The sequence below is a fragment of the Melanostigma gelatinosum genome (genome assembly GCF_949748355.1).
Source record: "Melanostigma gelatinosum genome assembly, chromosome: 13".
NCBI classification, from domain to species: Eukaryota; Metazoa; Chordata; class Actinopteri; order Perciformes; family Zoarcidae; genus Melanostigma; species Melanostigma gelatinosum.
The window spans coordinates 6,101,486-6,124,553 of NC_136646.1; the positions used below are offsets into that span (position 1 = coordinate 6,101,486).

At 45.6% G+C, this 23,068-nt stretch overlaps 1 protein-coding gene across 5 annotated transcripts in view; it reads right to left on the minus strand.

The window, feature by feature from the left end:
- LOC306787454 (voltage-gated potassium channel KCNC1-like) overlaps positions 1–23,068 on the minus strand; it is a gene marked incomplete at both ends in the record, with an annotated part of 82,775 nt that overhangs the window by 42,462 nt on the left and 17,245 nt on the right. For all 5 annotated transcript variants that reach the window (XM_079282586.1, XM_079282588.1, XM_079282587.1 and 2 more), the window contains 2 exons: positions 467–1,328; positions 3,680–3,811. In XM_079282586.1, coding sequence (XP_079138712.1) covers positions 467–1,328; positions 3,680–3,811 — 994 coding nt within the window. The remainder of the gene's footprint in view (positions 1–466; positions 1,329–3,679; positions 3,812–23,068) is intronic.

Consider the following 23,068-nt stretch of genomic DNA (forward strand, 5'->3'; position numbering starts at 1 on the left):
TGAACGGACGCAGTGAGAAACCGTGCGGTCATGAATACGGGAGAACGGAGCGCCAGGCTGTTCACGTGGAAGGTTCTGGACTCCTCCGGCTCTCCGTACCGGTTCATTGACGTTGATGTCAAAGATTCAATGTCGAAGCTCATCAAGTTGAGCAGCGAGTGAGAGACAATGCTGAGACACAGCAGGGGAAATAAATATGATGATATTTGTAGTTGTGCCACTGATGCTGTTCAGGGAGACTTAAAGGACAAGTGTGTGGCATTTACTGTGGGGGGGGGGGGGGGGGTGTTGTATGTTGTATGTCAGAGCTATGCTTTTCTTTAGTGTATAATCACCTGTCATTTTCATTTTGGACAACTTTACACGGTTTGATTTTTTTGTTTTTTCACGTCGATTAAATCGGACCCCCAAGGCCCATTGGAACTGTCCCATGCACACATAATCTCAGTTCTGGTCAATCACTCACCTGCCCTGTTGATCTCGATGATCTCTTCCTGTGCCAGTGGGCAGTCTCCAGTGCCCATCATGCTGCCAGATCCCACCATGCCCGGCCCGAGCACATTGCCCATCAGTCTGTGCGGCGAGGCGGTCGCCATGGCCAGGGCATCTGGCTTGCAGTAGTTAGGGCTGCCGGGCTGTGGCGCTCGGGGGATGTGCTTGTTCCTCTTCTTGGGGAGCTTCTGCTTGGCCATGGCCAGGGAGTAGTACATGCCGAAGTTGTTGACAATGACGGGCACAGGCATGGCGATGGTCAGCACACCGGCCAAGGCGCAGAGGGCACCCACCAGCATTCCTGACCATGTTTCAGGGTACATATCCCCGTAGCCCAGCGTGGTCATGGTCACCACAGCCCACCAGAACCCGATGGGGATGTTCTTGAAGTTGGTGTGGGCCGCAGCTGTTGGATCGTCGGGGTCTGCACCGATGCGTTCGGCATAATAGATCATGGTAGCAAAGATGAGGACGCCCAGCGCAAGGAAGATGATGAGCAGCAGGAACTCATTGGTGCTTGCCCGCAGAGTGTGGCCCAGGACCCGTAAACCGACAAAGTGGCGGGTCAGCTTGAATATACGCAGGATACGGACAAAGCGCACCACGCGCAGGAAGCTCAGCGCGTCTTTGGCTGTTTTGGAGGAGAGGCCGCTCAGCGCCACCTCCAGGTAAAAGGGCACGATGGCCACGAAGTCTATGATGTTGAGGGTGCAGCGGAAGAACTCCGCCTTGTCGGGGCAGAAGACGACACGCGCCATCACCTCGATGGTGAACCAAATGACGCAGACGCCCTCCACATATGTCAGCCAGCCATCTGTGACTACCTCGTACACTATCTGCAAGGTAGAAGAAAAGAACCAAGGGTTAGTTGATTCTATGAAGAGTTTACTCAATTATGTATTCATTCATTTCACGGTATATGCCCAGAAGCAGAACACCATGTCCTTGAAAAGTTGAATAATCCGTAGCAATACGTTTTTTCTATGTAGGTGCATAGAAAAGTAGGAAACACATAACTCATATTAGGGTGATCCTAACTAACCTCTAGCCAACCCCCTTCCGGCACAAATCACCTTCAAAACTACCTCCGTATCAATCAACAACAGTACAAGTAGCGATGATTCACTTCTTGTCCTTTTCAATATTGAGTCCAGTCGCAGAATCCTGAGAAACAAAAGACAATTTAAACCCAGTGCACGGCCTCCTAACAACAAAGGTGTGTCTCCGGGGCAACACAGAGAAAGCCGCCTTGGATACATGCATACACGTTCAGGGGAAAGACAGGATATAAAAGCACGAAGCATATACTCAGAAATCAATAGTTAAAGTATAATAGAAAGATAAGGATTGTGATCATTATATAACGAATGTTAAATGCATAGAGTGATTTAACAAATGTAAAAACTGATTATAATAATGTTCTGTGTACCGGAGCTGAGATGTGGAAAAAGTGTGTCATATGGAGTCAGCAGACCGAGTGAGTCAGGAACAGATGTTTTTGGGCGTAGTTAGGAAAACAGTCATGGGACATGGAAATCTGTTGCAAGAGATGACTCATAGAAGCAAAACGAACAGTCTGGTGCTTTCCGGAGACAAACGCACACACAAAAAGGTGGGGTGAAAATCATGTGTTCAGGATAGGTGGGGGGGAGAAGAGATAGCCCAAATCAAGGATAAAAGGAGACGCTTGCAAGCCCCAAACTGGGATTTTTACACGAGAGCCGTCAAAGTGCTCTGAGAAGAAGATACGGACGATTGCAACTGAAGTATTCGAGGACTTCGTCTCTGTTCACGGAAAGAAGACCGCTGTCCGTGGACAAAGAATGAAAGACGGAGATTTTCCTCTCCCCACTGCTCGACTCTAACAACGGAGAAAACGCAGCAGCCCTAGAAAGACTTTGTACTGAGTTTTGAGGACTGTTGAACGGACTCCGCTGCAGAGCAGGCGGACCGAGGGTCTGGCCGGACCTTCGCTCCTAACAACTCCAAAAGAACCTTTTCATCGCACCTTTGGAAATCCAGCTCCAACCGAGCCGTCTCGGCATCTAAAACCAATGAGTATAATCTAAGAAGAAAATTTAAGTAATGAATCAAGTGTAGTAACATTTTAAGTGAGCTGTAGCTTAACCCTTGCTAACTAACTAAATATAACCTGCAATAAATATCTAATCTGCATTTAAAGTAAAATTCTCAAGTGCATTTATTTGCTTAGGTAGTAAAAGTTCCTCATGGCAGTAAAAAGTTAAGGCATTGTATGTCTAACAACTGAGTTCTGTAAGGTTATCTTAGAGACCGAATCCACTTAACAACCCCTTACGGTTTTAGAAGTAATCCTAGCCGTTAAAACCTAACCTGGCATTTACCAAGAGCACGGATCCAGAAGAGGGAAGCTGCCATAACCGACGCGACTGGTAGGAGCGCCCGGGGTCAGGGTGGCCCCTCGACCAAGTGCACTCAGACCGGAGGAAGCAGGGTAGACGTCGGGAGTAACGGCAGTTAGAAGAGCCAGGCGAGTTCCCTCGCAAGAACACCAGCTCGACAATCTTTTAATAGAGAGCTGAGTCAGTAAGTAGCCCCGTATCGGGCCAGAAGTACCCCAGGATCTAACAGTGTGGGCTTTTACCTTGAAGGGAGGGTCTTATGATAGGATGCTCATACCTGCCAACCTTGAGACCTCAAAAGTAAGGAGGATTTCACAAACCAAAGCAGGGGGTCGCGGCTCACCACTGAGCTCTGAGACCCATCATTTCCAACGGCTCGTTCCGCACCACGACAGCTTTTCACTGTGACTGAACCCAGGCGGCAAGCGAAACTCAAACCGTTTTGTGTCAAAGGCAGCTCTTCGCCACCAGGAAACGAAATTTAGCATCGCTGTATCGTTGTCCTGGCGGAAGCAATGGGTTTGACACAAGTAAATAAGGTAAAGGAAAAAAAAGGTGTGAAATGTTGTCATTATTTGGGAGACCCTGGGTGGAAACAGGGACAGGGCAATGAAAGACAGGAATCTCCCAGAAAAAAGAAAACAACTATCCGGATATCTCAGCCCCTGCTTCATTGTTTTGGTCATTCATTCTTGAATCTGTGCCTCAAGAATCTCCCAACATTATAGAACATAAAAGATGTGTCACATTATCGTCACATTAACATCTCTAATGCTAAAGAACACTTCACTTAGACGTCACCGTACCTCCTCGTGCGTCACGTTGCCGACAGTGACGTTCTCTGTTTTGTTGTAGATGGTGTTGAAGGCTTCGTGGGTCTCCAGGCAGAAGGTGGAAATGGAGAGCAGGATGAAGAAGAGCGAGCCAAACGCCACATACTGCAGAGACAGACACAGAATGAGGGGGGGAGGGGTTAACATGTTTTACAGTTTGCACATCAACCATACATTCTTTCCTGTTATCCAAGTTACAGTACAGGAAGCTGTCACATCTGCAAGCCGACACTTCTCTGGCCAGTTGAGGCCTTTGTGTCAGTACTTTGGTGTTTGTGTGATTGCTTGTGGGGGGAGGGGGGCTTGGGCCATTGCGGTATGTGGAAAGAAGTGGTTATACCAACAGGCTGCAGACAGGGGGCACCAACAACACACTGAGGAGAGGGGAGGCTGTTAATGCACTGCAAATGTCCTGACTGCTGCATCCCATTGATAACAGCACAGTCCGAGACATAGAGGGAGGGAGAGAGGGAGGGATGATGGATGGAGAGAGTAAAAGTAATGAGCTACACGGGGTAGCTCTTTGTGTGTGTGTGTGTGTGTGTGTGTGTGTGTGTGTGTGCGCGCGCGCGCGCGCGTGTGTGTTTGAAAGAGAGAAAGTGAAGAAGTAGATACACAGTGTATGGTAAGAGGAAATAAGTGAACAATGGGGGAATAAGGAGATGAATGCGTTACTCTGAGCACAGTTATAAAAGCACACGGCGTGTATCGTAGATCGTATGTAGCGACGGCACACGTCGTTTTTCTATCAGCAGAGGATCAATGATTATTTGTCGTAGACCACCGACACACACACACACACACACACTCCATCAACCGTGCAACTGGCGAATCATTCATGTATTTTATGTTGCGTATTATCAGCCATTTGCTGTACAGTGCTCACGCGTGTGAAATGAGATTTCCTTTTCTCTGCAGTATCCCCCTACCCCCTACTATTCCTTGCCTTCCCATCTCTCTCTCTCGCTCTGTTTCTCCCCCCTCCACCTTCCTATCCCTCCCTCTCTCTCTCTCTCTCTCTCTCTCGCTCTGTTTCTCCCCCTCCACCTTCCTATCCCTCTCTCTCTCTCTCTCTCTCTCGCTCTGTTTCTCCCCCTCCACCTTCCTATCCCTCTCTCTCTCTCTCTCTCCCTCTCTCTCTCCCTCTCTCTCTCTCTCTCGCCCTGTGCTCTATGCAGTGGGCTGCCTAGATGTGTCGTGGGGTCCTCCCAGTGTGTGCGGAGCAGCAGTCGTCTTCCTAAACGCCAGGTTGGCCGTCAATGTCTGTTCTCAAGGACTCGTAACATCATTCCGGCTCCTTTTCGACTCCTTTTCTTCCTTATTAACCCTGACGTTGGTTCTTCCTGCCTCACAAGCGTGCAGATACTGAGCTGCCTAGAGTCTCACCACATCTATAATTTACTGTCAGTAGATATTTAGCATCTTCCGAAACTTTGGAGGAAAGGCTCAGTGTCCAATATTGAAATCCAATATTGACTCTTCTTTCAGCTCTGTTTTTAATCTCCTCCAACTCCTGAGGAACAAACTAAATAAAATGAAACTTAGATTAGATTAGACACTAAGGTGATCTATAGAGCTGAGATGGGTTGCAAAGTTGATCATTTTTTGTGGGTTTGTAACCACATGTGACCCCTTTTACACTTTTTCAGAATTTTGTGAAAAAAATGTATTATTCTAATTTAAAAGTTGCTTACAGTCGATATATATATTATAAACAGTATGTTATACATATCAAATGACGTTGGTGTGACACATTTGGTTAAGTTCCAGGCCGTGTTTTGGGTTAATTACAGATCCCTCAAAGTGCAGACACAAACACACACACCCTGGTATCTAGTCCTGCTAATACTCCAATACAACATAAACGTGAATGGAATGCTGACAAATTCAATTTGCAAAACTTTTGATTGATTGATTATTAACCTGGATACGACCTCACTGTAGACACACATTCTTCCTTTCTACTGAAGAAATTGTCTCGATATGGAAACTGCTGTGAGCGCCAAATAATGTTTCATTCTCCTCCATGGAATCAGGGGAGACGCAGAGAAATCAGACAGCGATCTCAAAAGCTGGATGCGTAAAGCCAGAGCTATCTGGATGGATACCAGTCAAGATAGGATGTTTGGTTATATGGGTGAACAGACCCTTTAAGTCAAGATCAAATTATTGTTCTCATGTTATTCTACAGAGAGGCACGACAGCTTTTGCTTTCTCATTTTTTCTTGTGTAGCAAATGGGCTACAACTGCATTTTGTTATGAAAATCTGTGTTGCATTATGACAGAATCTCCTAAATATATGATCAGAAATGCAAACAGTATTCATGTGTGTTATGTGCACATATCTATAATTACCTGAAATGAGGAAAATATTTAGTTATCGTTAGAATGAGCCCTTCATCTACACGGGGTGGGGGACCCCTTCCAGTAGTGCACCATGTACCGCCATGTTTCTACAGTAGCCCAGAATGGACAAACCAAACACTGGCAGGAGACTTTCCCGTTTTTACGTCACCCGAATGCCACCCTATGCCCGACACACTTGTGAAACTGCGGTAACGTGAGCCGCAGAGTGCAAAACCGTCTTACCGCCAGCTGTTGCCTGGCGGCTGGCGGCAGCGTTAGTATGGTCTGGATGGCCTGATGGCCTCTGAGCGGCCAAGGGCTTTAAACTCGGCACCTCGCGTTACCGCAGTCTTGAAAATAGAGGTAGTGAGCAGAGGGGTATTAAGTTGGTTGCAAACCTAAACCACTGCGCTAGATACCACTGTCCTGGTGGTGCCTTTGATAGTGTAGCTTGTTTGATGACCTAAGACTGCAGCTAAGTAGAAAAGAGAGAGAGACATTCAACTAAGTGCATGCTGATTGATTATTAAAGGGACAGTGTAAAGATGCTGTCTGTGTTCCCTTTTACTTGTTTTGCTTCAGACTCTGGCAGCTTCATTAAGTGCCAGCTGAAGTCTGTTCAAGTGCAAGATTTGGTCTGATTTGTCATATTTCTCAGATAGAAGAACTGTGGTCTCAGTGACACAGCCAATGTGCTTTCTTTAAATTCAATATATATATCTAAAGATATTTAAGCTTTTGGGCCGCCATAACATTCCAACATGTCTGTTAAACAATTATGTGTCGTCTGCATAGCTATAAACTGTCATACCGCTGTTGGATATTTTTGGTCAAGTGGGAGCATCTACAACGAGAATTGACCTGATAAATTGGACATTTTGTCAGAGCAAGGAAAAGAATGGATGGAACTAATAACATTAATGATGGCTCTGGCGCATCATTGATATTATTAATTTACACTGTAGTTACAACCAAATTCAATAACTCACATAAGACGATGTAAAACCAGTCAAGTGTATGAATATGTAAGTATGCCTTCAAGTATGTGTGTGGTGTGTGAGAGTGTGTGTATGTGTGTGTGTGTGTGTCAGGTCAGTGACGAAGACAGACAGAGGAAGTCTTTCTCTAATCCTAAGGGAACTCATCAAGTCCCACAGCTTATTATCATGGTCTAATTTAACACTGCTATCTAGAGCTGCCCTGGATACACACAAACACACATCAGACGCACACACACAGGCGTTCCTGAGCATTTCAGGGTGCTGGAGATTATTAAACGCAGATGCAGAAGGAAACACAGCATTAAACAGCCCCCCGTTTGATTTCACACCTTGCATCGGCAAGCTATTGTTTTAACTGGATGCTGGATTTGAAAAAAATCTCAATGCATTTTTGGTGAATTGCTGCGTCCCGCACATGTGTTGTGTCCACGCAGACCCCGTTGCTGCTGCTGCCCCGTTGCTGCTGCTGCCGCGTTGCTGGCCAGCCCGATGAATTTCTACATTGACGTTGCCGTTGATGCCGTTGGCAAGAAGAGAGGAGGCGGGATTGCCGTGTATGTGAACGAGAGGTGGTGCAATCCCGACCATGTGTGTGTGTAGGAACGCTTCTGTAGCCCGGACATTGAACTGTTGGCCGTGGGGATGCGTCCATATTATTTGCCATTGTTGTGGCTGTGTACATCCGCCCCATCAGCTGACGCTGAGGCAGCAGTGGACACCATCCACTCCACGGTATCTGGACTGCTGAGTCAACATGCTGGTGCTTTTCTGGCAATTACTGGACGACTTTAATCACACCACCCTGGATAAAGCCCTGCCAACCTTTCACCAGTATGTTGACTGCCCCACAAGGAACAATATAACTCTGGACTTACTGTATGCAAATGCAAATGATGCAAATGTGGCAGGTCCGACCACAACCTGATCCTGTTAACACCAAAGTGTGTTCCTCTGGTGCAGAGGCTGCCTGTGACCACCAGGACTGTGAGGAGGTGGTCTCAGGAGGCTAATGACGCCCTGCAGGACAGCTGTGAGTCTACGGATTGGGATGTGCTGTGTGGACCACATGGGGAGGACATCAACAGCATGACGGACTGTATCACAGAATACATCAAATTCTGTAAACAAACTACGATTCCATCCCGGACTGTACGCTGCTTCCCCAATAACACGCCATGGATCACCAGTGACCTGAAAGCTCTTCTTAATAAGAAGAAAGCAGCTTTCAGGTCTGGGGACAGGGACGAGCTCAGGAGAGTTCAGCACGACCTGAAGATAAAGATCAGAGAGTGCAAGGACGCCTACAGGAGGAAGCTGGAGGCCAAACTCCAGCAGAACAATGAGAAGGAGGTGTGGACAGGGATGAAGCAGATCACCGGCTTCAAGGTTGGAGGCAGATAACCAGGAGGCTCCCTGGAGAGGGCCAACGAGCTAAACTCTTTCTTCAACAGGTTTAGCTCAGAGCCCTCATCCGTCTCCTCCACACACCACACCTCCCAAACACCTCCCCCTCTGTCCCCCCTGGTGAGCTGCATGGACTCAGAGCCACTGAGCAGGTGAGAACACAGCTGGAGAGACTCCACCAAGGCAAGGCTGCGAAGACCTGCGCCAGCCAGCTGTCTGTTGTCCTGCACCTATACAACCTGAGCCTGAAGCAGGAGGAAGTCCCGGTGCTGTGGAAGACCTCGTGCCTGGTTCCTGTACCTAAGAAGACGACACCATCTGGCCTCAATGACTACCGACCAGTTGCCCTCACATCTCATGTGATGAAGGTGCTGGAGAGGCTGGTCTTGGCCCACCTCCGGCCGCAGGTGAAATCCTCACTGGACCCTCTGCAGTTTGCATACCAGCCTCATGTGGGGGTGGACGACGCCATCATCTACCTGCTGCAACAAGCTCAGTCGCACCTGGATGAACCGGTGGCTCTGTGAGAATCACTTTCTTTGATTTCTTCAGTGCATTCAACACCATCCAACCAGTGCTGCTGAGTGAGAAGCTGCGGGTGGTGGGGGTGAATGCGTCCACCGTCTCCTGGATCACTGACTACCTCACAGGCAGACCACAGTTTGTCCGACTGGACCGTGTGCTGTCTGATACGGTGGTCAGTGATACTGGAGCCCCACAGGGAATTGTTCTGTCTCCCTTCCTGTTCACATTGTACACCACTGACTTCCAGTACAACTCTGTGTCATGCCATCTGTAGAAGTTCTCTGATGACTCTGCAGTGGTCGGGTGTATAAGGGACGGACGGGAGGAGGAGTACAGGGCAGTAGTGGAGGACTTTGTGGAGTGGGCCAGAAGGAGTTTGTTTGGCTGCACTGTAAACAAATACACCACATATTTCAGAGACAGGTGCTGTATATAGAACTCAATGTATCTGTATATTCATTTTTTAATTTTCCTGATATATTCCTAGCTAAACTAACACTGAATGGTTTTAAGAGGAAATTATGAAAAGTTAAATAATAAATAAAACACTCCTCACATCTACATTCTAAGTGTTATTCAAGAGTTCATCTTTCTCTTTCTCCCTCTTCCTACTTTCAGACCTCCCTGCTCGGTCCTCTCGTTCCCTTGCTTCTGTCACTAATATCGAATGACCTAAATCTCTTTCCTTATTCCTCCCCTGGACAATCTCTCTTTCTTTAGCTTTCTCTCTTTATCTTCTTCATAACTGACTACTCCTGTCCCTCCTGTCTCTCCTATTTTCTCCTCTATTTCTGTCAATCTTTTTATACCTCTCTCCTTCATATGTGTTCTTCCGTTTCCGTCGTCTCTTATCATCGTTAGATCTCTCCTTGTTTAATCCAGAGGAACACACTTTGGTGTTAACAGGATCAGGTTGTGGTCGGACCTGCCACATTTGCATAATTTGCATTTGCATACAGTAAGTCCAGAGTTATATTGTTCCTTGTGGGGCAGTCAACATACTGGTGAAAGGTTGGCAGGGCTTTATCCAGGGTGGTGTGATTAAAGTCGTCCAGTAATTGCCAGAAAAGCACCAGCATGTTGACTCAGCAGTCCAGATACAGTGGAGTGGATTGTGTCCACTGCTACCTCAGCGTCAGCTGATGGCGGGACGTACACAGCCACAACAATGGCGGACGTGAACTCCCTCGGCAAATAATATGGACGCATCCCCACGGCCAACAGTTCAATGTCCGGGCTACAGAAGTACACAGCACCAAACACTGGACAGACAACGTTCGCTGAACACAGTGGGACATTTAGACTGCTGTGACCAGATGTCCTGGTTTGTCTGCGATTGTCTCTGTAGGGGCTTTTCACTTGCAGGGATAGACGTTGGAGTTGGGGTTGGGTGCATTGTGAGCCGGGTGGCAGGCGGAGGTGGGGACCTCGGCGTGCAGACGCCTTGCATCGCAGACTAGCTCTAGGGACTTAAAATGTCGTGGAAAGGGCACCGCCTGGTTCTACTTGGGGACTTGAACGCTCATGTGGACAACCTGGAGGGGGGTGATTGGGAGGAACAGTCTGCCTGATCTGAGCCCAAGTGGTGCTTTGCTTCATGGATTGGCCACAGCAAACACCATGTTCGAGCACAGGGTGGTTCAGCAAGTACTTGGTACAAGATTACCCCTTTACAAAGGGGGACCAGCAAATGTGCTGTAATTATTAAGGCTTTCACGCTGCTCATCCTCCCTGGGAAGGTTTATTCCAGGGTGCTGGAAAGGACTGACTGTTGAATCTCAGATCCAGGAGGAGCCGTGGGCCAGCTCTTTACCTTTGCAGGCCATATACTCCGCACAAAGTGAAATACTTTTCCAATGGGGGTTGGTTTTTGATTTTCTCCTCATCGTTGCAGATGATGTGGTTCTGTTGGCTCCTTCTGAACATGACCTACAGCACTGGGGGGATTTGCAAGTTTAAAGCGGCTGGGATGAGAGTCAGCTGCTGGGATGAGAGTCAGTACCTCATGGTTTTCAGCCAGAAAACGGTGAATTGCACCCTCTGGTAGTAAGTCACAGCCCCAAGCAAGGGAGTTCAAGTATCTCCAGGTCTCGTCCACGAGACTGGAGAGTGCGATGGACAGGCGGTTCCATGAGGGATGCAGGTTTGTGGAGACCGTAGCGGTAGGGTAAATGGTAAATGGACTGTACTTGTACAGCACTTTTCTAGTCTTCCGACAACTCAAAGCGCCCCAACACTACATGTCATCATTCACCCATTCACACCCATTCATTCACTGATGGCAGGTGCTACCATGCAAGGTGCCAGCTGCCCATAAGAACTATCTAATTCATACAACGTACGCACAGCTACGGGAGCAAATTGGTGTTAAGTGTTTTGCCCAAGGACACATCGACATGGACTAGCAGAGCCGGGAGTCGCACCGCCGATCCTCTGATTGAAGGACAACACTGCTCTCCCACTGAGCCACAGTCGCATAGGGCAGCTGGGCTCAGCTCCAGATCGGGTAAGGAGCTCAGACATCCGGAGGGAACTTGGAGTAGCGCCGCTGCTCCTTCACGTCGAAAGGAGCCAGCTAAAGGGTTTCGGTTCTAATCACGACGCCTCCTAGACGCCTCCGTTTAGAGAATTTCTGGGGAGATCCAACTGGTTGGAGGCAGACCCGAAACACACTGGAGGGATTACTGTATGTATTTCTGGCCTCGGAACGCCTGGGGGTCCTCCAGGATGAGCCAGAAAGCGTTGGTGGGGAGATGGACTTCTGGCCATGGATAAGTGGGTAGAGATTGGATAGATGTGTGATAGATAAAAATAGATATCTTGACTTTAACCCGAGTGTCCAAAGACCTGACAAATATCTGTAAAACACTCAAATATACTGGTTTTTCAACATTCATCACAATATTTGAATTAATTAGGATTTAACATAAATGTAATTATTGATAATAATAGTAGTGTATTTAAAATATAATAATACCAATAATAATAACTATTATTATTAGTATTATTATATTTTACTTGTTTTTAGCTCTTACAGAGAAGTTGATCATGTTCTGTCCCACTTATTAGCTCAATATAAAAACATTAAATGCATCACACATCTAAATTCAACACTGATTTGTCTGTATTTGTTGCTATGACTTTTGAGGCTCTCTTTGATAGAACCTGTCCGTACGCTAACGGGTAGCTGTCATGCTAAAGAGAAGGTTGGTCTTTTCCAAAGGGCTCCATGGGCCTTATTCCTTCCTTCATATCACACAGTATATTCCACGCTCAATGAAAATCACAACATAAATGATCATATTAGGACAGCCAGAGAGCAATATACAATAGCTGTCAGAGAATTTGTCAAAATCTGCCATTTAGTCGGACGCCTGTGTATTTTAAAAGGTATCTTACAATCATTAATGATATTACACCAATACAATCCTTATGCTTTGTGTTTACTGGTGTTATTATACAGTTTAAGTCAAATATATTTTGGGAGAGCAGACATCATGTTTTGCCTGCTGTGGAACTGTCTGGTGTTGAAAGCAATGGGAAGACATCTGCTCCAGTCTGCTCGATGTTTAGATAGGCACTTGGTATAACAACTGAAGATGGTGATGATATGTGTGTCTATCAGCGTTCTGCTCCCTCGTGGCCAAAAGTCAATTAATTCACCTACAGACTACAACATGTTAATATCCAGCTATTAGCTAAACTCTGCAAATGAGAGCAAAAAGCAACAAAAAAACACAAGCGTCTTAAAAGCATTTAAGTGCTCTTACACAGTGCTTGTGTTGGCATATAAGGAAGGAATAGCACTGAAACATCATCCGGTGACTCAGAAAATACTCATTACCAAAGTACTTAGCTAATAATGTCAATACTGAGAGAGCGAACGGACAAAGTCAAACAGCAAGATGGAAGTGTGTACGTCAGCAAGTCAGATTGATTTAAAGAAAGAGGGGGATGATTGAAAGAGTTACTTTTTTACAAAAAGAAGATAAATAAGGAGAGACAACTGCAATATCATGAGACAAGAAACAAGCGCTCTGAGCTCGGGACAGAGGATCAAAAGCTTCTCATTAAAATCATTTCACCTGGCCAGGCTTGCAATCCGTTCCCAAAGTCATCACACTGACCCCACACTGACAGTGATGTTAGTTGAGATATGGAGAGAAAGAAAAGAGGAGTAACAGCTACTATTACAATCACAGGAAGAGACAGCCGGAGTACACGAGATGACAGGAAATAACCTGTGACCTCCAGCTGCTGGATGTACTGTGAGGCTCATCGACGTTGTCTCCTACAAATGTATTATTATTATGAATATAATTATTATTATGGCCAAATATGTTCAGCAGTTAAAGTGACCTGCTGACTGTATTATGTTCCGTGGCAGAGTTCTTTAGGGCGGTGAAAGTGCACCTTTGATCAACCACATGACATGTATTGGAAGGTGGTTGGGGTGAACAGACTCTAGAGACTGGGCTCCACATCTTCTGACAATGTTACAAGATATATGAAAGAAATCCCCAGATCACGAATCTAAATCCAATGTTTACACTGCTTTAACAAAGATTACTACGAGTACCCTAGTACTATTTAAATACATCATTTTTAGAACATAAGAAATATCCCATTTATACTTCATGCAAACAACTGCATGGTATAATGATGATGTGGGCATGTCTGTAAAGGGGAGACTTGTGGGTACCCATCGAGACAATGTTGAATCACATATCTTGAAGCGAGAGGTCAAGGGACCCCATCCAAAAATCGCCAATCCAGTTTTCCCTTCGCCAAAACGCCTAAGTTTGGAGCATCATTCGGCCACTTCCGAACAAGCTAGCATGATAGCAATGGATTCACTGGGTCATCTAGTTTGATATGAAAACAGTACCTTTACTCTAGCTTAATGGACGGGTCAACAAAACGTCTGACTGTGTTTCCTGTCTCCAACTGACACTCAGTGTTGTTGTCTTCCAATCATGACTACGCTGAAACTTAAACCCAACAGTGAGCTGCAACATGACAACACGTTCTCACTCCCAATCCGTCAAATACCGCTGGTTGGTCCGGGGCCCTTTGCATCAAAGGGAAGCCGTGTCACCAGAGGGCAGTTCCAGATGATGCATTGTGCTGTTTGATGTGCAGGACTTGTTTCAAACAATGATAGGCTTGGACCTGCTGGACACGAATGTCCTGTGTGAACATAACAAAATGACAGTAATAGAAGTAAATGGGACGTATTGTTCCCATCCTGACTGTATAACTCTCTTCACATATGTGTATTCACAAAAAATGCGACTGCAGCTGAGAGATGATACAAAGTGATACTTCATAAATTGCATCACATATTCTCTCCTGCAGTGACGCAGCAATCAGGATGTCCTCTCTTTCGCTGCAGGAAGGACACACACACACACACACACACACACACACACACACACACACACAGTGTCCCCTTGTAAAGGTGACTTCACTACAAATAGCCTGGCTGAAGATTTGCATACTGTTTACTCCCCAAGGGGAGGATACAGCAGTATGTTGGCTGGCATCTCTCTGCACACACACACACACACACACACACACACACAGTTGAAGTGCGAGTTCTGCCAAGTCAGTAAGAATGTGACAGGACAGGCTTTGTGATGGTGTGTGTATATGTGAGGGAGTGAAACATGAAAGACGCAGCGGTAGAGGTTGAGGTGTGACAGACAGACCGTATGTGGTCTTGTAGCTGATGCTGTTTCAGAGAGCAGCTCCCGGTGCACCGCATCAGCTCCCGGTGCACCGCATCAGCTCCCGGTGTGCTACAGCAGCCGGGATGTCTCTGCTTACCTCCTCTGAGGATTTCCTCTCCTGTCCCACTTCATTTCCCCTTGTTGTATGCTCCTTCATCACTTGCTCTTTATCTAGTTTGTTTGTCTGGCTGCCTTCATCCTGACTGCCCCCCCCCCCCCAACCTGTTTACCATCTCATCCTCTCATGCTGTTGATGAACAGATGGCGACACGCAGGAGGTGTCAAAGATCAGCGTCGACACAAACATGCAACACAGGTCTGACAATGCTGCAATTTGATATTATAACGGAGCTGAATAGTGAACTTCACTTTCTTCATTCATTACACTGACTGTTGTCATTTCTGGGGATATCACAATATCAACATATAATTAGATACAAAGTCGGTGCCAAAATCCTGAAAACGCAACTGTTTTTTCTCCAGTACCAAAGCAACGAGGGATCAGGGCAGGAGATTCCTGGAGACGATAGAAAATGTCCCTGATAATGCAACATGTTGAACAACAATCTGCGTTGAAATCAGCAGGAGGGGAGCTACTTCATGTTAGCTGATAGTAAGGGCGACGCAAACTCGGTTCTTAATCGAAAACCGAGCTTTAGAATTTGACCTTCAAAGTCAAAAGATCGTCGCTTCGCCGAGGACTTTTTTCCTCTTCATCCCGCCTAAAATGAAATACTTCAATGGGGGCACAGCATGGCTTACTGGTATCAGTAAGCCATGGTATCAAATTCTGGATCCATAATCGTAGCATTGTACCGGTATTGGTATTGACTACATATCTGGTATTCTGACACTCATTTCTCTTGGATACAACTTCGACTAGCACCAGGATCCACTGCCCGGTAAACGTCCGGAGGGCCCCAACATAATAACACTGTGTGTCAGTTTGTGGTCATTTATTCCATGTATTCCTCACTAGATTGGTGTTTAACCAGCCACAGTTTCATTTTGTCCCAGAACAGCCAACTGGGTTCATCCATATCAAAGTTCTGGTACGAAAATATCGAGTCGTAGTGTAGAACATTCAAGGACTGTTTCGCCGGAGCCCTCGATGCTCTCACATTGCCACTTTCTGTCGAGAAAAAAAAAGGTTTGAGGTGGGCAGGAATTTCATTTACCTTGTTCAAAGCGTATGTTTCAAGAGATAATAGTTATTTTTTATGTGTATCATTTTTGGTGTTTTTGTTCAGTAGTAGTAGAGGTAAAGGTCAAGAAAGGAGAAGTTGATACTTTTAATCTCATTAAGAGTTGGCTGAGCAGTAAAAGAAGCAGAGCTCTAAAGCTCACAAACACAAACATAGAAACAAATGAAAGTTTGGGGTTTAGAGGGAGTTACATGCTCACATTATGATTATTTTGATTGAACAGATTGGTCTCAGTCAGCTTGTCATGTTTGGTACCATGGTGTCTTTAAAAGATACCTTTTACAAAACCTGTGATCATCACTGAGTCTGGCAACCAGTGCTATATCACTACTCAGAAATGCTGAGTGGATGGATAAAGCATTGTTTGTCAGTCTTTATGCTAAGCTAGGCTAACCGCGTCCTGACTCCAGCACCATTCTTAAAACAAACACATGAGACGTATCCATCTTCTCTCACTCTTGGAAACAAGGTGTGTCTCCTTAAATGTTGAACTATTTATTTAGGAATGGTAAAGAGACTTCTACTTGCATAGTCTTCTGATTAACACTACATGTCATAATATACTGTACCCATTCACACCCATTCACACCCATTTATACAGAGATGGCAGGAGCTACAATGTAAGGTGCTACCTGCCCATCTATTTAAGCCCCAAATTGCTTTTTGCCAACAGCAATTTGGGGTAAAGTGTCTTGCCCAAGGACACATCTACATGGACTAGAGGAGCCGGGGATCGAACCCGGGTCTTATGATTGAGAGACGACCGGCTCTATCTATCTTCTGAGCCACGAAGAGTGATGTATACTGTATGAACATTTGATGACAGAAGCTGGTGACACAAAACTAAAAGCTGACACCTAAAACTTATTTAGAGTTGAGGACAAAAATTGGACTTCAATGATTTCCCTTCAGATTGAACAAAAATTGCGACAAAATGTGAAATAATCACATGAAATAAATTACAGTAATAGCCCGCAAAAACACATTTGCTCATTTGTAGGCCAATGATTAGATAAATTGTCTGTATGCGAAACATAAAATAAAAGACCCGGCTTTCTAGCAATCTCTTCCACTGTTTCAGTACCCGGGACAGCGTCGCAACGATACATACACTCTCACACACACACACACACACACACACACACACACAGACACACACACACACACACTCTCTCTCTAAACACAACAAACAGCTATCCGCCTGAGAATAACTCGTACTAATAAAAGTTTATACATTATCTGGATTACTATTTCGTATTTAAAGGGCTATTTGGGAGTTTTGGACATTGATTACCATGACAACGGACATAGCTTCAGAACATTTGGAGAATTAGCTTGAAAGCTTTGACTATACAGCCTTGGTAATCAAGCCCCAAAAATGGTATTTTGGGAGAGCATCTTGGAAGTTAAAGGGTATTGAGGGAGTTTTGTGCTGTAGATAGGCTCTAAATTATCTGATGCTAAGAGGATCGATGGGACTCTTTTGGATGAAAAACAAAGGAGCTCAGCCTTGATGTGGTTTCATTATAAATCGATAGATTAAATCCCATCAATCACAACACATCTCCATAAGTCATAAACGCAGCCAGTCGGGTGGAGTGAGGATCCTTGCGTACGCTGGGAGAATAACTAGCTAACGTCCTTTAAGGTGCGGAAAAGACACATTTTCCTGGCTAATTTAATCTGCTAAGCGAGGCAGTTTGTGCTTGAAAGATTGTGCGTAAGGAGAGAGCGCTGTACGGGTGGAGAAGACATGTAAGAGGCTAATGTAACGCCTGGAGCTCCCAACTGCGCCATAATGACATGGACCAATGGATACCTCGAACAATGGAAGGAGGCAGAAGGAGGAGGGGAGGTGCTGTCACAAAGCGACAGGGCTCTGCACTGAGAGAGCCACCCATCCGCACACCGGCCACGGCCGTAAAACAGCCCCGAGCCACACTGCGGAACCTGCTGCCTCCAAGTATCTGTCCGTGTGCATCTAGATTAAGTCCACTTGGTTGGTTTAATAAGCCAAAAAAACGACTTTATTGAAGTCATTTTTAAGTGTACCTACATCCTGAGAACGGGAATCAAAGGACGACTAAATCATGAAGCAGAGAAGCTCAAACTAAAAGTATGATGGAAAAAAAGCAGGAAACTCCAAAGAGAAACCTGAAAAATAAGCCCAGTTTGAGAATGACCCCCCCCCTGCTCTGCTGTAGCTCTGCTGCAGGCCGCAGATTGCTGCAGTGCTTTGCTCGGTGCAGAGGTAGCTCCAATACACTAAGTAGGGAGGACGGGGCTCTGCCGAATAGTGCCCCGGCTGCCAAAGCTGAGGGCCAAAAGGAGCTACAGTCAACATGTAGTTTTAGATTAAGGTGAATGACCTTTTGACAGAGTATCATCCACAGTAACACTGGAATAACATATGACATGAATGGATAGCTGCATGAAAGGGGACTGAATTATTGGACGAAGCCTCCCACCGTCCACCATAATGATTGACAGCTTGGCCCCGCCTGCATGCCCTGTATTGATGCTTTAACTGGCCGGTTAGATGAGGTCAACAGCTGAAGGGGGCGGCCTGCTAAGGTCATATATTAATCTTCTTTCTTTGTGTGAGTGTGTGTGTGTGTGTGTGTGTGTGTGTGTGTGTGTGTGTGTGTTCATAGCTTGTGAAAAACAGAAGCAGTATGACCCAAGTGCGGCGTGACTTGGGTGAGATCCCTGCAGATTTGATCACTTATATACAGTATTCTTTTGTATTGTTTATAAATCAATGCTCTTGGTCACCATTGACTTCCCTCTATGGCTTTAGCAAATATTGAACCATCGTAAAGTAGTAAAAACAGCTTGTGACTGAATCTAGTACCTCCATTTGATCGTCAAACTGGCAGCAACAGCGTGTCCGACCCTCCTCTTTGTCTTGGATGAGTACACACAGCACAACGCACGGCAGAGCTGGCAGTAGTGACGAGGCGGTTTCCTCAGACTTTGTCTGAGGCAGTGTTCCCCACAATTTCATGATCAGCCGGAAATATTGTTTCACTTCTCAGAAGCAGTCAGCCCAGGGGATTCAACTCAGCGGGTCAGTGTGGGAGGATCCCTTCATGGACCTCTCCACAGCACTGGCTAGTACAGCCCGACCAGACCGAGGTCAGCGCTGGGTCGGGTTGAAAAGGCCCGGACATCCTGTCCACTGTCAATAGTTGACGTGAGTGTCTTTTAACCGTGACAACCTTTACCTAAAGTAGTTCTTCTTCACCGTGACCAACCGTTACCTAAAGTAGTTCTTCTTCACCGTGACCAACCGTTACCTAAAGTAGTTCTTCTTCACCGTGACCAACCGTTACCTAAAGTAGTTCTTCTTCACCGTGACCAACCGTTACCTAAAGTCGTTCTTCTTCACCGTGACCAACCGTTACCTAAAGTAGTTCTTCACCGTGACCAACCGTTACCTAAAGTCGTTCTTCTTCACCGTGACCAACCGTTACCTAAAGTAGTTCTTCTTCACCGTGACCAACCGTTACCTAAAGTCGTTCTTCTTCACCGTGACTAACCGTTACCTAAAGTAGTTCTTCACCGTGACCAACCGTTACCTAAAGTAGTTCTTCTTCACCGTGACCAACCGTTACCTAAAGTAGTTCTTCTTCACCGTGACCAACCGTTACCTAAAGTAGTTCTTCTTCACCGTGACCAACCTTTACCTAAAGTAGTTCTTCTTCACCGTGACCAACCTTTACCTAAAGTAGTTCTTCTTCACCGTGACCAACCGTTACCTAAAGTAGTTCTTCTTCACCGTGACCAACCTTTACCTAAAGTAGTTCTTCTTCACCGTGACCAACCGTTACCTAAAGTAGTTCTTCACCGTGACCAACCGTTACCTAAAGTAGTTCTTCACCGTGACCAACCGTTACCTAAAGTAGTTCTTCACCGTGACCAACCGTTACCTAAAGTAGTTCTTCTTCACTGTGACTAACCGTTACCTAAAGTAGTTCTTCACCGTGACCAACCGTTACCTAAAGTCATTCTTCTTCACCGTGACCAACCGTTACCTAAAGTAGTTCTTCTTCACTGTGACTAACCGTTACCTAAAGTAGTTCTTCACCGTGACCAACCGTTACCTAAAGTCATTCTTCTTCACCGTGACCAACCGTTACCTAAAGTAGTTCTTCTTCACCATGACCAACAGTTACCTAAAGTAGTTCTTCTTCACCGTGACCAACTGTTACCTAAAGTAGTTCTTCTTCACCGTGACCAACCTTTACCTAAAGTAGTTCTTCTTCACCGTGACCAACCTTTACCTAAAGTAGTTCTTCTTCACCGTGACCAACCTTTACCTAAAGTAGTTCTTCTTCACCGTGACCAACCTTTACCTAAAGTAGTTCTTCTTCACCGTGACCAACCGTTACCTAAAGTAGTTCTTCTTCACCGTGACCAACCGTTACCTAAAGTAGTTATTCTTCACCGTGACCAACCGTTACCTAAAGTAGTTATTCTTCACCGTGACTAACCGTTACCTAAAGTAGTTCTTCTTCACTGTGACCAACAGTTACCTAAAGTAGTTCTTCTTCACCGTGACCAACCGTTACCTAAAGTAGTTCTTCTTCACCGTGACCAACCTTTACCTAAAGTAGTTCTTCTTCACTGTGACCAACCTTTACCTAAAGTAGTTCTTCTTCACCGTGACCAACCGTTACCTAAAGTAGTTCTTCACCGTGACCAACCGTTACCTAAAGTAGTTCTTCTTCACCGTGACCAACCTTTACCTAAAGTAGTTCTTCACCGTGACCAACCGTTACCTAAAGTAGTTCTTCACCGTGACCAACCGTTACCTAAAGTAGTTCTTCTTCACCGTGACCAACCGTTACCTAAAGTAGTTCTTCTTCACCGTGACCAACCGTTACCTAAAGTAGTTATTCTTCACCGTGACCAACAGTTACCTAAAGTAGTTCTTCACCGTGACCAACCGTTACCTAAAGTAGTTCTTCTTCACCGTGACCAACCGTTACCTAAAGTAGTTCTTCACCGTGACCAACCGTTACCTAAAGTAGTTCTTCACCGTGACCAACCGTTACCTAAAGTAGTTCTTCACCGTGACCAACCGTTACCTAAAGTAGTTCTTCTTCACCGTGACCAACCGTTACCTAAAGTAGTTCTTCACCGTGACCAACCGTTACCTAAAGTAGTTATTCTTCACCGTGACCAACCGTTACCTAAAGTAGTTCTTCACCGTGACCAACCGTTACCTAAAGTAGTTATTCTTCACCGTGACCAACCGTTACCTAAAGTAGTTCTTCACCGTGACCAACCGTTACCTAAAGTAGTTCTTCACCGTGACCAACCGTTACCTAAAGTAGTTCTTCTTCATTGTGACCAACCGTTACCTAAAGTAGTTCTTCACCGTGACCAACCGTTACCTAAAGTAGTTCTTCACCGTGACCAACCGTTACCTAAAGTAGTTCTTCACCGTGACCAACCGTTACCTAAAGTAGTTCTTCACCGTGACCAACCGTTACCTAAAGTAGTTCTTCTTCACCGTGACCAACCGTTACCTAAAGTAGTTCTTCACCGTGACCAACCGTTACCTAAAGTAGTTATTCTTCACCGTGACCAACCGTTACCTAAAGTAGTTCTTCACCGTGACCAACCGTTACCTAAAGTAGTTATTCTTCACCGTGACCAACCGTTACCTAAAGTAGTTATTCTTCACCGTGACCAAGCTTTACCTCATCTTAATGTATAGCAGCAAAAGACTACACAACATCAGCTCAACACTGGCATGAGCTGTGGCATTGGGAGCAAAAGAGAGTTAGTTTTATCTTGCGTAGTGCTTCATAGAGGAAGACAACTGATGCACCATTGGGGGGAGACCAGTGTGGACAACTTGGACAACTTTTCCGATATTCTCCGACCATCTTGTAAACCCAACTGTGCAGCTCTGTTAACTCTCAGCAGGGTTGTTGGTGCAGAGGGCTCGAGCAAAAAAAGGGCAAGGTTCGAGTTGGGTCAACTTTTGGTGCAACACAGCGTCATCGGGCAAGGTGCTGCGCTGGCTGACTTAAATATGTGCAAGCACACATTCCTGGTAACGTGAATACGGTCTTATGATCTTCATGTAGTACACAGTAGTGACTGTGTTCTAATAACATCGTTCTGATGTAGTGACCAACGTAGGAGAACATGGATATCCTGTGGATATAGTTTTGATAGGCATGAGTATTTTTAGTTGCCTAATCACAAAGGAACAAAGAAGTAAACCTTCGGAAGTTGTTATATGAGTATTTTCCGTTGTTATTTGTTAGGATTTTGGAAGGCACCATCAAACAATGACGTGCAATAAAACCCTTGTATGCGTTGTTCCTGTTCACGTCTGCGCACAGCACCTGTAATATGACAACTACCTCAGTATTTCATCAGCGACACAAAGACACATCAGTGTTTATCTGTGCGCTCACATCTGTCCCTCCCCACGTTTTAACTCTGCCCTTCCTTCTCTTCCTCTCTTCAGTGTGAGCATCCTTTCTCCTTGGCGTGGTCTTGTGCTGGAGTTTGCTGCAGTTGACATCTACACTTTTTTTAGCCGTTCCAAACAACCACGGGGTAAAACTCCTGCTGTCATGGAACAGTGCAATACGCACTGTCAAATGGGTGCTTACGTCTCTACTCGAGGGCCATAGTGCTGTTGCACTCAGTTGTACATGAAAGCAATACGAGTAGTTTTGTGAAACAAAGTGCAGGGACTGTATTCTTTTTTCTGATCCACAATGAAATGTAGACTCTGGTTCCTACAATGACAATGAAGGCAAAGTTCCTAAAGAGGTTGTTGGGTTCCCTAAAGAATTGCCGCCATGTAAGCTGGCTATGCATCTTTTACACCAGTGATGTCTGACATATCCTGTGTGAAGAAATTCCCCCCACAGATATTTGGAAGATGTACCCAAAAACATAATGAAAGATGTCCTTTCCTTTCCACACACACACAAACAAGTTCCCATGAGACAGAAATGCACACAAAAAGTAGATAATGGAGAGAAGGGTAGTGGTCTGGGTTAGCCTCACGGTCAGAAAGGACTCTCCACAAATGGAGGAAGACGTCTGCAATCATAAAGTGAACTGCTCCGAGGTCTGTGGAGGATGATTGACTGATGTAACGAAAAGCCTGG